Source organism: Pelobates fuscus, chromosome 9, assembly GCF_036172605.1.
Source record: "Pelobates fuscus isolate aPelFus1 chromosome 9, aPelFus1.pri, whole genome shotgun sequence".
NCBI classification, from domain to species: domain Eukaryota; kingdom Metazoa; phylum Chordata; class Amphibia; order Anura; family Pelobatidae; genus Pelobates; species Pelobates fuscus.
The window spans coordinates 159531266-159545941 of NC_086325.1; the positions used below are offsets into that span (position 1 = coordinate 159531266).

The 14676-nt window shown below is 41.3% G+C and overlaps 1 protein-coding gene across 2 annotated transcripts in view; it reads right to left on the reverse strand.

Annotated features, from left to right (window-relative positions):
• GPSM1 (G protein signaling modulator 1) overlaps positions 1-14676 on the reverse strand; it is a 186753-nt gene that overhangs the window by 18560 nt on the left and 153517 nt on the right. For both annotated transcript variants that reach the window (XM_063432877.1, XM_063432878.1), the window contains exon 12: positions 571-730. In XM_063432877.1, coding sequence (XP_063288947.1) covers positions 571-730 — 160 coding nt within the window. The remainder of the gene's footprint in view (positions 1-570; positions 731-14676) is intronic.

Sequence of the window (14676 nt, forward strand, 5' to 3'; positions counted from 1 at the left end):
AGATCCTAAAGAACCCTGGCTGTACTATAACTGAGATCCTATAGAACTCCAGCTGTACTATCACTGAGATCCTATAGAATTCCGGCTGTACTATCACTGAGATCCTATAGAACATCACAGTGGTCATGGTACTACAATTTACACGCTATAATTTAAACAGCTATTATAATCTAGGTTCTATATCACTCTATTATTTAGAACAAATCGTACCTTCGTTTCTATAACTCAGACACTATATGACTCCTGCTGGGGTATAAATGTAGTTATTTCAGAATCATCGTATAGACAGTATGGGATCTGGTTACTATAACTTTAGGCCAGGCAACTCATTCTTCAGCCCCCCTAGATGTAGCTGAACTACAAATCCCACGATTCTATGGCCCCCTCTTCCGCTTAAAGACTTCTGGGAGCGAAGTTTGAGAATCCTGATTTAGACCCTACATCACTCTAGCTTTGTTATAATTGACACCATCTAGAACCCTGGTCAACATATACCAGCTGGGTTACCCCAATTTAGACCCTGTAGAGCAGCAGAGATACAGAACACGGTTAGGCTTGCTGCTTACGTACATATCCTGTCTTCCAGGGCTGCGATTGGCATAGCCGGATCCGCCGTAACCTCGCTCTGGCTCTCTTCTAACGTGCATCTCTGATCATCCATCCGGTTGCTTTGAAATTTACTTAAGAGGTCAAAGAAGCATTCCTCATCCGAAGGAGCCCGATTGATTTTCTGCAAAACAAAGCAAAGCAGCTCATTTAATACGGATTCCCTGGCTCGGCTCTCCCGGGCTGAGGGCTCTGTCTGCTGCAATCAATGCTGCTGTTTGACTCTCCCTTACAGTAAGTATTGATCAGGAATCCTGGTACTGTGAATAGGAGCTACGTCCCTAAGCTCGGCTGCAGACAGCGGGCACAATACAATGAAAAACAGAGTACGTGACACTGTCACAATATATTCTGCCCAATGAGACTACAAGTTCAATCATCGTGGATTCTGAGAATTATACTCCCATAACAGGTAAATATATAAATAAAAAGGCATTTACAATCATTACAATCAAACATTTAATTCCAAGAACTCCAACCTTGCCTCCCCCCTCCCCCCCCAAATTATTCTACAATTATATTTCTTAGAAATCTAGGAAACTATTCCACAATTAGCAATTCCCTAGTCTATTCTTCACATTTGACAGTTTACAGATGAAAGCCCTAGGAGCTGACATTCTGCTGCTATGGAAACTGCAGCTACAACGTAATACAGGACACAACACAATCTGGGGTTAATGAGAAAGGTGGTCATAGAACCCACTGAGTGACGGCCACTCTTGGGTCTCAACTGGTCAAGATTTATAGATATTCTACATTATCACAGATCACTGCATCAGTCATTTAAATTCACCTGTTTTTAGGAAGGGATAGTCGAAAATCTGGCATGTGGAGTTTGGATTTGCTTCTCAATAGACAAACTTTCCATGAGGTGGACGCAGAAGGGATACTCGACACATAGAGCACACCATCTTATTAAAGTGATTTAGGTATGTGAAGAGTGTGTCCATGTTTTTCATTTTACAAAAACTACAGATTTTAATAGAAATTGGTACTTTTCTAAATTAAACTGGTTACACCACCCTGGCTGTCAATCAGGCAGCAGGTCCTGTTGCTTCCTGGTTTGTTTAGCTCAGTTGAGATAAACTCAAGAGGCAGCAATTGCCCAGAGCACCTGCCTTGCAAAGACTTCTCATTGAGCTGCATTGGGAAGTCTGTGATTGGACAGCCACAGAAAGTCTGGGCGGGGTTAGAAGGGGAGGGCTTGCAAAAGCTGCCAACAAGAGATATGCAGCTTTTGCAAGCTGTGTTGAGACATACCCCTATGAAAAATGCATAATTAAATGCATGCATGCTTTCATTGGGCATATATTTACTAGACCGTGATTTTAATCTTTTTGAGCAGTACAGGATTCCTTTAAGTTTGCAAAGCAACATTTCTTTTCCAGGGTTCTACTTTTTGACGACACTGCTTGTACATTATAAAGGTCTGCTGGCAGCTGAACCGTTAAACCATATATGAATAGAATATATACTAATATCAATGATTATATGATCACCTTTTCTATTGTATATAAGCAATACTATTCAATGAGCAGTGCCCATCAGAACCAATGCTTGCTAAAATAAAGACAAACTGTAACAGGTTTTAAAAACCTTGCTCGTCTTAGCTGCAAGTCCTCCAAAAAGCTTGCTTCAGATAGTGTTTAACGTTGTAATAGCCCTTACTAAACAGTAACCAGACCTTCAGAGATCTTCCATGCTGCCTTGACAAAAAAAAAGTAAACAAATTTAAAAAATATATAAAGAACCTAAAGTGAAACATAAAAAAACAACTTTGTATTTATAGCCCTAAATTTGTTTGGTTTCCCACCTTACTCCCTTTTCCTTCAACCCAAGGAAAAGGGGGAGATAATGAAACTGAGAAATGAGAATTTGCCAATATGAAACGGGGGTTTCTCCAGTGGAGGATTTTAGGGGTAACGCGCATGGATATTCAATGTAGCCTAGTTTCACCCATCCGTGTGCACTGCTAACTGTCTAGGGGTAAAATTCTGTGCAAGGAGCAGAGCTGGTAGCTGCCTACATGTTATAAATATTTCAGGCAGAGCAGAAGACACGTAGCCTGGATTTTAAGGCCATTGTTCATCTCGAACACAAGGCAGCATTATTATTTTATATTTACATTTTATACAGATATATTCCCACTTTAATATGCTGTGATGATTGCCAGCTCACATCAGTATCTGAAGTTTTATATATATTTCTATACACCCAGAAGATGCGGAGTATCAGATCAGCAATTCTAAAGCTATTTGTAATCGGGAAGCACATATAACTGAGTTTACCAGCTAAGTGTCCATAATAATGAACCTACCATTCCTTAAGTGCCCTAAAATCCATTTTCCCTATGAAATACAATTAAGGTATAAATTCCAGCAGCTATTGAAGTACCCCCTGGAGAAATATACGATGGGGGTCCTACAGAATATTTGTATCACTTATCTTGTTAATGCCATATCTAATTTATAGTAAGACACAGTATGATGTGCTGCTCCCCAAATGTTGATCAAAGGTATAATTCTTATGATACTGTATCATCATGTCTCATAATCTTGGGGTGAATGACTGTGTAGTTTCTCAGAAAGAGAGGACAGATTATTGGGGTAAAGGGAATAATTCTCAGTGAGTGTGTCAGATTATTGGGGTGAATGGACAGATTCTCAGTTAGAGCGTCAGATTATTGGGGTGAATGGACAGATTCTCAGTGAGAGCGTCAGATTATTGGGCTAAAGGGAATAATTCTCAGTGAGCGTGTCAGATTATTGGGGTGAATGGACAGATTCTCAGTGAGAGCATCAGATTATTGGGGTGAATGGACAGATTCTCAGTGAGAGCGTCAGATTATTGGGGTGAATGGACAGATTCTCAGTGAGAGCATCAGATTATTGGGGTGAATGGACAGATTCTCAGTGAGGGCATCAGATTATTGGGGTGAATGGACAGATTCTCAGTGAGAGCATCAGATTATTGGGGTAAATGGACAGATTCCCAGTGAGCGTGTCAGATTATTGGGGTGAATAGACAGATTATTGGGTGAATGGGCAGATTTACAGATATTAGAATACAGATTCTAGTGTCAAAACATCTAGCATTCTGTCTTCATACAGGATAAGTAAATACTAAAAAACGGTTTGTGGCTTTAAATTGTGTCTTAATATACCCAGGCTTTGACGTAGTTAACTATTTTAATAGTATAGTGGGTCATTTAGCTTGTGACTTCTAATTTATAGTTTTGTTTTTCCAACATTATGGGAAGGAAAAAAAGAAAAGTTAATTTCTGCTTCCCCTGTCCAGATAAGAGTGCCGTCTCTGTGTTCGTGATGCCGTCTCTTGTATTTCGGGCCGTCAATCTACAATCTGAGCCCAGCTAATACATATAGAACCAGTATAGTAAAAGCCACTTCAAGCTTTCATTCTCTATCACGGATCCCACTAAGAACAATTAAATGAAGATCGGTTTATATTAAATTCAAGGACTCTTCATGAAAAGGCCAGGGTAGGTAAAAAAAAAAATGAACTGCAGTGCTGTTAAATGACATCCTACGGATAAGTGGGGATGTTGTATTTCTAATCAGACTAACCCTAATTCATTAGATAATTAAGTCTAACATTGGCTACGGAATTCTTAATTTGATTGACTAAATTGGATGCAAGTGGTGCACAATTTTTGCTTGTTTTTTTTAAAGGACATAAAGCAGTTCTTTGTGGATAAGGGGTACATTCAGTGCCCAAAATAACCTTAATTTTGTAGGATTCTGGCAAAGGGATCTGAATGGAGAAACTGCACGCAGAGACAGGAGTGTTCCAGTAAGTTGCCACCACGTTATCCCCAGCTCTCTGACTTTCAATTGGCAATACTATTTACTAGAGTGTGAACTGTCCAGATTTCAAAGTGAGTTTCAATTTTGAAGTGAAAACAAAGCTAACTTGGAGGATTTATCTAATTCGGCTACTGTGGCCTAAAACCCTGCAGATGCTCAAAGTCATGGTTTGATCAATTTTAAAACTCATTCAGCTGCTGTCCAACCTAGTCCTACTGTCATAACCAAGTGCCCGTCACTATTTCCTCATTTTTTGGGGGGCCATCGCTACACCTTCTGTTGCACCTGCCGCTAATTTAGTCTAAACTGTAAGCTAGCAAGAGCATTCCTTTCTAGATCGGTTTGTCTGTTACATATTGTATGTTATTCTGTGTAGTTTATCAAGTTCCACTTAAATTGTCAACACAATACAATGTAATATTTCCTTAAGAGCCCGCGGATGCGGCAAAAATGCTGGTTTCAAGAAAAGTCATATATCACAAAGGCAACATTCATTCCAATCTACAGGGTTATTCAATGAAGCAAATTCAAAGGGATTTAAAATTTAAGATCAAAATAGCGGAATGGGAAAAAGTCAGCTATGCTTAAAGGGACACTAGAGTCACCAAAACAACTTTAGCTTAATGAAGCAGTTTTGGTGTATAGATCATGCCAATGCAGTTTCACTGCTCAATTCTCTGCCATTTAGGAGTTAAATCACTTTGTTTATGAACCCTAGTCACACCTCCCTGCATGTGACTTGCACAGCCTTCCTAAACACTTCCTGTAAAGAGTCATCTAAAGTTTATCCTTCCTTTATTGCAAGTTCTGTTTAATTTAGATTTTCTTATTCCCTGCTATGTTAATAGCTTGCTAGACCCTGCAAGAGCCTCCTGTATGTGATTAAAGTTCAATTTACAGAGAAATAGATACAATTGCTTAAGGTAAATGACATCTGATTGAAAGTGAAACCAGTTTTTGTCATGCTGGCTGTTTCAATCAGAGTCAGGGGAGGTGTGGCTAGGGCTGCATAAACAGAAACAAAATGATTTAACTCCTAAATAGCAGTTTATTGAAACCTGAGAAGCATGATCTATACAGTAAAACTGATTCATTAAGCTAAAGTTGTTTAGGTGACTATAGTGTTCCAGAAAAACACTTGTATACACTATAGCCCCTCTGTCAAGGTCAGTGGCACAGGCAGAGTAAAACTTTGTTTTATTGATTCAATGCTTTCCCACAGGAAAGTTTTAATGTGCTTGTGGCAATCATCATGTATACGCATTAGGTCCCCAATATTCCTCTATGAGAGCATTGGATAGCAGCCTTTCAGAGGCGGCAGGGCCTCTACCATATCTGTGGCAGGGAAGGAGAGGCCAGCAGTGCCGAGGGAGCCTCAGCGCTGGAAACCGGTAAGTAAAACTTTATTTTTGCACCAGGAGGGTGACCTTCTTACATGTAGGGACATGAACACTATAGCATTAGGAACAGCGGCACCGGGGTCCACATGCTGAGGCAGCCCATTGGGAGGACCAAGCACTTAGGGCCGCCTGATGGGCATGTGTAGTAAGAGGCCCAGTCACGCGCTGCTAGCCAGCCAGTCCTGGGAGGATATGAGAGCCGGTCACTTTCCCTCAGCCAACAGTGAGTTGCACAGGAAGGAGAGAGGAGAAGGCAGAGAGAAGAGGAGCGCGAACTGCAAGAGCCAGCTCCTGACCCCCAACAGCCTCATCCAGCACCAAAAAGGTAGGAAACTGGAGGGTATAAAAAATAATTTACATTCTGCCAAGCATGTGTCTGTAGGACTGTCAGCGTGTGTATCTGTGTGCCTGTCAGCATGTCAATGTGTGTCTGTGCGTCTGTCAGTGTGCGTATTTGTGTGTATGTTTTTCTGTATGTGTATCATTGTGTGTTTCTGTATATTTGTATGTGTTATTGTGTGTTTCTTTGTATCTCTGTGTGTGTATGTTTCTGTGTATGTTTGTCAGTGTGTATAACTATGTCTGTATGTGTGTTTCTTTCTGTCTTTGTATATGTTTCTGTATGTTATTGTGTGTAACTGTGTTTATGTATGATAGTGTGTTTCTTTGTATCTGTATGTGTATGTTTCTGTGTGTCTGTGTATGTTTCTTTGTGTCTTTGTAATTGTATGTGTTTGTTTGTTATTGTGCATTTCAGTGTGTCCCTGTATGTTTGTCAGTGTGTGTGTAACTGTGTGTCTGTATGTATGATAGCGTCTTTCTGTGTGTCTGTCATTTCTCAGGGTTAAACGTGCAGTCTTACCACATTGATTTAGCATATTTCTCTGTCCTAATGGTCTATACTTTTATCACTTCTACTGTAATGTTGGTCTGCAAACGCCGATTCATTTGTCAGCGAAAAACACTACTCCATAAATTAATAAACAGTTTGAAACCATTTATATGATTTGTGGCTGCTCACTTTTATTCCCATACCAGTTTAAATCAAACAAACAGTCCATTGAGAAGAAAAGGCAAGGTGCACGCTGGGATGTAGGTTATTGGAAGAGTGCTAACCACTAGAGAATAAAGCTGTCCACTTAGCAAAGTGTAAATATATGATACCGGTACAGGGCTCGAAATTTCCACTCGCCACTAGTTATTGGCGAGTAGAACATGTGAATGGTTTTTTTTTTTGGTTCATACTAATTGCAAAAAGTTCACAAAGTCTCCCAAAATGTCACGCAGCCCTTTTTGTTTAAATTTATGTAATGTAGCAGAAAGTATTCAATTGTTAGGATATATTACATTTTTCATGAGCATATTTTGCACCTGAATTTCCAAAGCCATGTAATTTAGGTCATAAAAACCTGCAAATTGAACATCTCACTTTTTCACGCCACGTAACTGAATTCATTAGCAACACAAGTATTTATGCCGCTACGTGGCAGACTGCATATTAAAATAAATTTTGTACGTACACCTCTGACAGCTGAGCCCAAATTTTGTAATTTTTTTTTTTTTGCTACAGGCAGAACAACTAATTTTAAGTCTTAAGAGTAGAACATTATGGGTCCCAGCTTTCTTTTCAAAATCTTAAAGGGGGGGTGGAGCCAGCAACCGAGCAAGACGGACGCATACCGCCAGAGCTCTGCTCAGCACTATACCTACAAGCGCTTTTAAACAGCTGAAATCACTTAACTGTGACCCAGCTCCCTCTGACACAGATGGGAAAGAAAGCGAAGAAGTACCGGGCCGATCCAGGCTCCCGCAATATTGGGACTTTCATGACACAACTAGGTCCGAGCCTGCCAAGATGGCGCCTGTGGCGACCTCTGTCTCGGAATCCTCCGATGAGGACAGCATACCCTTTACCATAACCACCTTCCCCTATGTACCAGTGGCACCACAAGGGGCATCTACTACTGGGGATGCAGCACCCTCCACTAAGGCTGGCACACAGGCATTACTACAAGAGACCCAGGCCATGTTCTAGGCCGATATGGCAGTGGTGTGGGAGGAAGTGGCAACTCTCACCAACAGAACAGTTGCAGTGGAGGCAGATTTGGGAAGTGTGAAAGTAGCTCAAACGGTCACAGACGCAGCCATTAATACCCTACAGAACCGCTGTACAGACTTGACCAACTGTATGGAGGACAGGTCTAAGGCCAGAAATTTACGGGTCAGGGGGTTCCAGAAACCATCCACAAAGAGGAACTGTAACGGATCACCTGGCACCCTGACTGGGTACCACCGTTGAAGGATGCTCCTAGTGCTTCCTGAGGACTCCAAGCACTGCAACAGACACCACAACCACCGAACCAGAGAAGCATCCGAATGCTCTCAAGCATATGAATGCTGTAAACAGCTGAACAGGAAAAGCATACAATCAGCTTACACTCCTGGCAATCAGCATACAATCGAATTCCCCCAATAACGAGACGACACTTCGTTTTGAGGTCAAGCAGAACTGACTGTACTGGCACATACAGCCTCTTTTATTCCCAATCCACAAACATAGTACTGCCCACAGGGTTTTACAGAACAACCAATCAATCCGTACAATACACACAGACACTCCCACACAAAATCCTTCCCTCTGCCTGTGATATGATTACTGAACACAATGGGTAATATAATTATCACAGACAGAGAAATACAGTTTTATAAAACATATCACAGGGACCCCAACACATGCAATAACCCCGTATCCTCAAAACCGGGGGATCTGGGTGAACCACATATCCAAAATTCACCCAGATCCGTTCAGTAGTTTGGAAGATACAGTTTAATGCAGATTCCGCAGAACATAAACAGGCTATATGAAAAATAATTACTGTATAATGTGTCCCCTGTTGTATAGTTTAAAACTAATGCACAATGTCTTTGTGCACCAAATACTGGCGAGATGGCACCGTGTAGAAAAGTCACAACAATGTCTGTGAGTTAAAATGGCCGCCATCCATTGTTCTCACCATGTGCTTCATCCATTGTTCTCACCATGTGCCTCTGATACATGAAATGGTGGCCACCCAGTAACTCCACAGTATGTCCCCAGATGGTTCTTAAAGGGCCAGTAGCAGCATAATCAAATACAACATGCCCAAATCAGTTCCTTGAAGGGCAATACATCCCAGGGCCATAGTCGCTGGGCAAGAGGCTGGCAAGCAGTCCTCTCCAGGCACAAGTGGCGGGGCTGGTTCCGCCACAGGAACTACCACATTATATCAGAAGGCTCATATCTACAGTCCTACCACACAAGCAGGCCAAAATGGTTATCCTGGACAGCTGCTTCCGCCTCCAGAGGTCACCCAGGATGTCCTGATCAAATTGGTGCGGGACTCTAGGGAGGCACTTATGGGTGCAGCCAGGGAGGCCCCATATGTGTCCTTTTAAGGAAATCAACTTGGGTTTTACAAGGATTTTTACTATACACACCATCAGGTGGCGACAGTCTGTCCGACAGACCACTTAACTGCTCCGAGAGCACAAGATCCCATACAAATGGGGCCCTTGCAGGCTCTTGGTGGAGAAAGGCGGCATAACTTACCATATTACCCACCCTTCTGAGGCACCTCCTATATTTCAAGAGATAGGGCTGCCAAACAGGCCCACGCAGGCGAGGACTCAACCATTATGGTCCATGGACGGGATCACACCTTTCGTGCCGAGACGGGCCTTCTTGAAGGCTGGTGATACGCCCACTTGCCTGGCAATGAAGCTGTCAAAGTTATTTTCTTGCAAGTTTTTATATGTTTATTATATTTTTTGCAATATTTCTTTCCTTTCTATATGGCTCCGCAAGCTGACATCCCGTGAATAATATACTGCTTTATCCCTCTCTACCTTAGCCACGCGTGCCAATAGGCGTTTACCCCCTAGTTTATAATGTGGCACGTTATTATGGCAGATAATAGCCCCACAGACGAAAGTGTAACACGTTTAAGTTCTCTTCTCACATTGTCTGACGGGGGATTGTCCATGAATCGTATGTTATCAGTATACTTTATTATTTTTCTTATACAAAAATGTGCAAAATGTTTACAAGCCATGACTCTGTAAAAATAGGTTTACTACTGAAACGTTTGCTGTTGTGGCATCGCAAGCCCGCATGTACTTACTCGCACAACAAGAATTGAAAAAATAATTTTGAAAAAATTGCTCTTAAAGGTGAAATAAAATAAATATAAAGACTATGGCACAAAGAGATCCCCTGTCTCTGTCCACTGTACATGGTGCGGTGCAGAAATATAACTTCAGGGTTTTGTAAGAATGACATTTTACTTATAGGCTGCCGTGTGTATATTTACTAAATCATCTCAATAAGAATATTAGAATAATTTGAAGATCTTTAATTGAATAATTGTTTTTTTTTTTTAAGTTTGTTTGTTTATTTTATTGAATTAACTCACTCCAAATTATTCCATTATTATTTTGATTGGTTTTTAAATTATTTCTTTCTTAGAAACACAGTGAATTCCGCTGTTTCTATTTTCATCTGAAAATGGCACTCGAGTATAATTTCATTTGAGCACAGCTGACTTTGACTGAGAGGGCAACCAACTTCCTGCCAATTAAAATAAGTGTATCATAGACCTCATGAACCCCCGCACTACACACACATACACGTATGTCACTGCCGTTTTCGTTCTTGCACAGGGTATCAGCGGGAAGCCTTTAATCTTCCAAGATGGGCCATCAATGGGCAACCGAAGAATGCCATCTATTCTTGCAAGATGAAGTCTGGCGTACAGATCAGAAACCAGCCAAGGTTTTAAATATCCCCAGCTGCATTGTATCTGTCTTCTCTCAGAAATATCACAAAAACCCAGTCTCCTGGCTTGATATTTTCTCTTCCAACCTGCCCATTTAAAAGGCATCTACTGCAGGATTTTAGGAAGGAGGACAGAAAAGGGGCCAGTAGCGTTTCCCTCACATTTATTAGTGAGCACAGTGTTATTTATTTTACCTATTAGTGAAAATGTCAGGAGCCAAAGAACAAGGGAATGCTAGAATGGATGACCTGCCAAGGTGCGGAACATAGAACACAAATCAGAATTAGTGACTGGGAGGTTTATTGTGGATATATTTGGCTCTCTTCTTTTTTTTAACCTTTGTAATATTTTCAGAGATTAACTTTTCTCATTAAAGAGGAGGCGCTGTCTATGCCAGTCCCTATGTACTAAAGATTGCCACCCGGGGACATCTGCTTCAAAAATCTGTTTTTAGGAAAAAACCTTGAAAAGGAGTGCGCCAATTGCATGGAAATACACTAGAACTGAAAGATTATTAATTTGTGATACATCAAAAAAGAATATGTTAAAATAATTTAGAAAATGGATAAAATGTAATTACAGAGAACCTTCACTTGATGTTAATACAAATTGAACCGAAGAATGTATATATCTGCAAAGTGTCCTGATGGCTGACCGCTTTGAACAACGCGTTTCACACTGAAGAGAGACATTCTTTCTCCAAGAACTCACCACCGTTAAAAGGCAGAATACGGATTAGGATAAGCAAGATAAAACACACACATCTATAAGTAAAAAGTAGGGTTCTAATAATGAAAGAATGGAAATAGTCAAAATGTGAACAATTATAGAAAGGTAACTTTTAAAACAATGAAACTATTCAAAAATGTTCAGATAGGACAAGTAAAAACACGTGGTGAGTGAGAACAAAGAGGTGTCTGCTAACAATGAAACACTATGGGGCCTATTCAATAAATGCTGAAATTGCAAGAACAGATCCTGTCACTTTAATTTGGCTCAATTCAGTTCAGATGATAAAATGTCTCTGAGGTTAACCATCAACTGAATTTACAGTGGATCTGTCACTGCAAAGACCCCGAACGTGGCAGAACAAGTTGTCCATCTTCGTCCTGCCAGTCCATTTCAGTTCCTGTTGGTACAGTTGTACAACGCTGTGGTATATGGAGCACCCACGAGACAGTGGGAGCCTCCATAGACATTGCCTGAATCCTACAAATGTTCACGACAGAGCTCCACCTTTTGTCAATTTTTGTCAACCTCAGGCTTGTCCATAAAACAAAGTATTCCCCACTTTGTCTTACAGTATCTTTGGTTTGTGCTCGAATTTCACTGAAATTCCAACGCAGTCTTGGTCAGCATTTTACAAAGAATATACCTTTATAAAATACTGAAAACGGACAGAATCACTTTAGGTTAGTGTATGGTTTGTGGGTGCTTTAGGTTGGGTTATCGTCACAGAGTTAAAGGTGGCTTGGAGAAAGAGTACAGTGGCTTACGGTTAGGGAGGAGTTATGGATGAGATTCGTCTTATCTGTATCAGAGACATGGGATCAACCGAATGAAGGAAAGTCTGTTGTAATTTGTGAATTTCTAAATCAGCAAAGATATATTAATTTGGTTCACAGGTAACCAAATGTCAGAGTCAAGTTGGTTAATATAACCAAAATGTGCCTTTTGAGAACAGTCGAATGGGATAAATATTGTAAAAAACTGCAGAATTTCGTTCGGCTCTTCGTTAATAGACGTTTACATCATCAAAGGATGGAATGGCAGACTCAAGACTTTGTGCGGGGCCTAAAGTTGAATGGCAGCAGATATAATACCTAGAGGCAGCAGCCTAGGCCGGGTGTGCTGTATACTTGTTAACAGGTCACAGGCCTTAATTAGAGCCAGCCGTCAGCGGTTGCTTTCACAAGGTTGCTATAAATGAACATTGCAGGGGCAATGAAGCTTACAAGAGAGCAGCAGACCAGGGACAGACATTCCAGGAGCAATTTAATTTGCTCAGTAATCAAGAAGCCTCGCTCAGCACTGGAAACATAAGCTGAAACACAGATTCAATCTCATCGATTTCAACCTTTAACACATCCCTGAATCATCTCTTGGTCCAACCGAAGGCAGCTTGACTCCGTCATGGCTTTCAGGTGTATCGTTGGCTCAACAAGGAGCAAATAATGTTCATTTCAAGTGTTACAGTCCGATATGATCTCCACAGACACAGAGCATCAATACAGATTTATAAAACATTACACTGGGTGTATAACAGAGCTCCACAGCAATAATACTCCCAGTAATGTGTCTGAATGTATAACAGAGCTCCACAGCAATAATACTCCCAGTATGTGTCTGGGTGTATAACAGAGCTCCACAGCAATAATACTCCCAGTAATGTGTCTGAGTGTATAACAGAGCTCCACAGTAATAATACTCCCAGTTATATGTCTGAGTGTGTAACAGAGCTCCACAGCAATAATACTCCCAGTTATATGTCTGAGTGTGTAACAGAGCTCCACAGCAATAATACTCCCAGTAATGTGTCTGGGTGTATAACAGAGTTCCACAGCAATAATACTCCCAGTAATGTGTCTGAGTGTATAACAGAGCTCCACAGCAATAATACTCCCAGTAATGTGTCTGGGTGTATAACAGAGCCCCACAGCAACAATACTCCCAGTAATGTGTCTGAGTGTATAACAGAGCTCCACAGTAATAATACTCCCAGTTATATGTCTGAGTGTGTAACAGAGCTCCACAGCAATAATACTCCCAGTAATGTGTCTGAGTGTATAGCAGAGTTCCACAGCAATAATACTCCCAGTAATGTGTCTGAGTGTATAACAGAGCCCCACAGCAATAATACTCCCAGTAATGTGTCTGGGTGTATAACAGAGCCCCACAGCAATAATACTCCCAGTAATGTGTCTGCGTGTATAGCAGAGCTCCACAGCAATAATACTCCCAGTAATGTGTCTGCGTGTATAACAGAGCCCCACAGCAATAATACTCCCAGTAATGTGTGTGAGTGTATAATAGAGCTCCACAGCAATTATACTCCCAGTAATGTGCCTGAGTGTATAACAGAGCTCCACAGCAAAATTACTCCCAGTAATGTGTCTGTATATAACAGAGCTCCACAGAAATAATACTCCCAGTAATGTGTCTGAGTGTATCACAGAGCTCCACAACAATACTCCCAGTAATATGTCTGAGTGTATCACAGAGCTCCACAGCAACAATACTCCCAGTAATGTGTCTGCGTGTATCACAGAGCTCCACAGCAATAATGCTCCTAGTAATATGTCATTAAAGAGATTCTCTAGTGCCAGGAAAACAAACCAGTTTTCCTGGCACTAGAGAATCCTGGAGTGCCCCCTTCCCTCCTGCCCCCCATTCCACGTCGCTGAAGGAGTTAAAACCCCTTCAGACACTTACCTGAATCCAGCTTGATGTCTCTCGGCGCTGGGTCACGCTCCGCCCACGCGCCTCCCCCACCGACGTCCACCACCTAATGCGCATGCGCGGCAATGGCCGCATGCATTAGACCTCCCCAAAGGAAAGCATTATTAAATGCTTTCCTATGGGGATTCCGTCGACGCTGCAGGTCCTAATGCATAGCGTAGACAGCCACTAGAGGAGGACTCAACCCTCCAAGGTAATTATTGCCATTTATAAAAACGGCAACACTTACACTGGCAGGGTTAAGGGTGATGGGAGTTAGCACCCAGACGACTTCAATGAGCTGAAGGGATCTGGGTGCCGCCTACAGTGTCCCTTTAAACTACAATAAATGTGTTTAAAAATCAGTCTGTGGAAATAAGATACATTGTAGTTTTATAAATTGTTATTAGTATGGTAAGTCACCTAAAATTTCTCAGAACAGCCTGGCCCCTGGCCACACCCCCACCCACACCCCTAAAACTGAAGTGTCCCTCTTTGTTAATTTAAAATATTGGGAATTATAAGAACAAATCATTGGTTTTTTATACTGATACTTTTTTTGGTGACATCCAATTCTTTCAATCCTTTTTATAT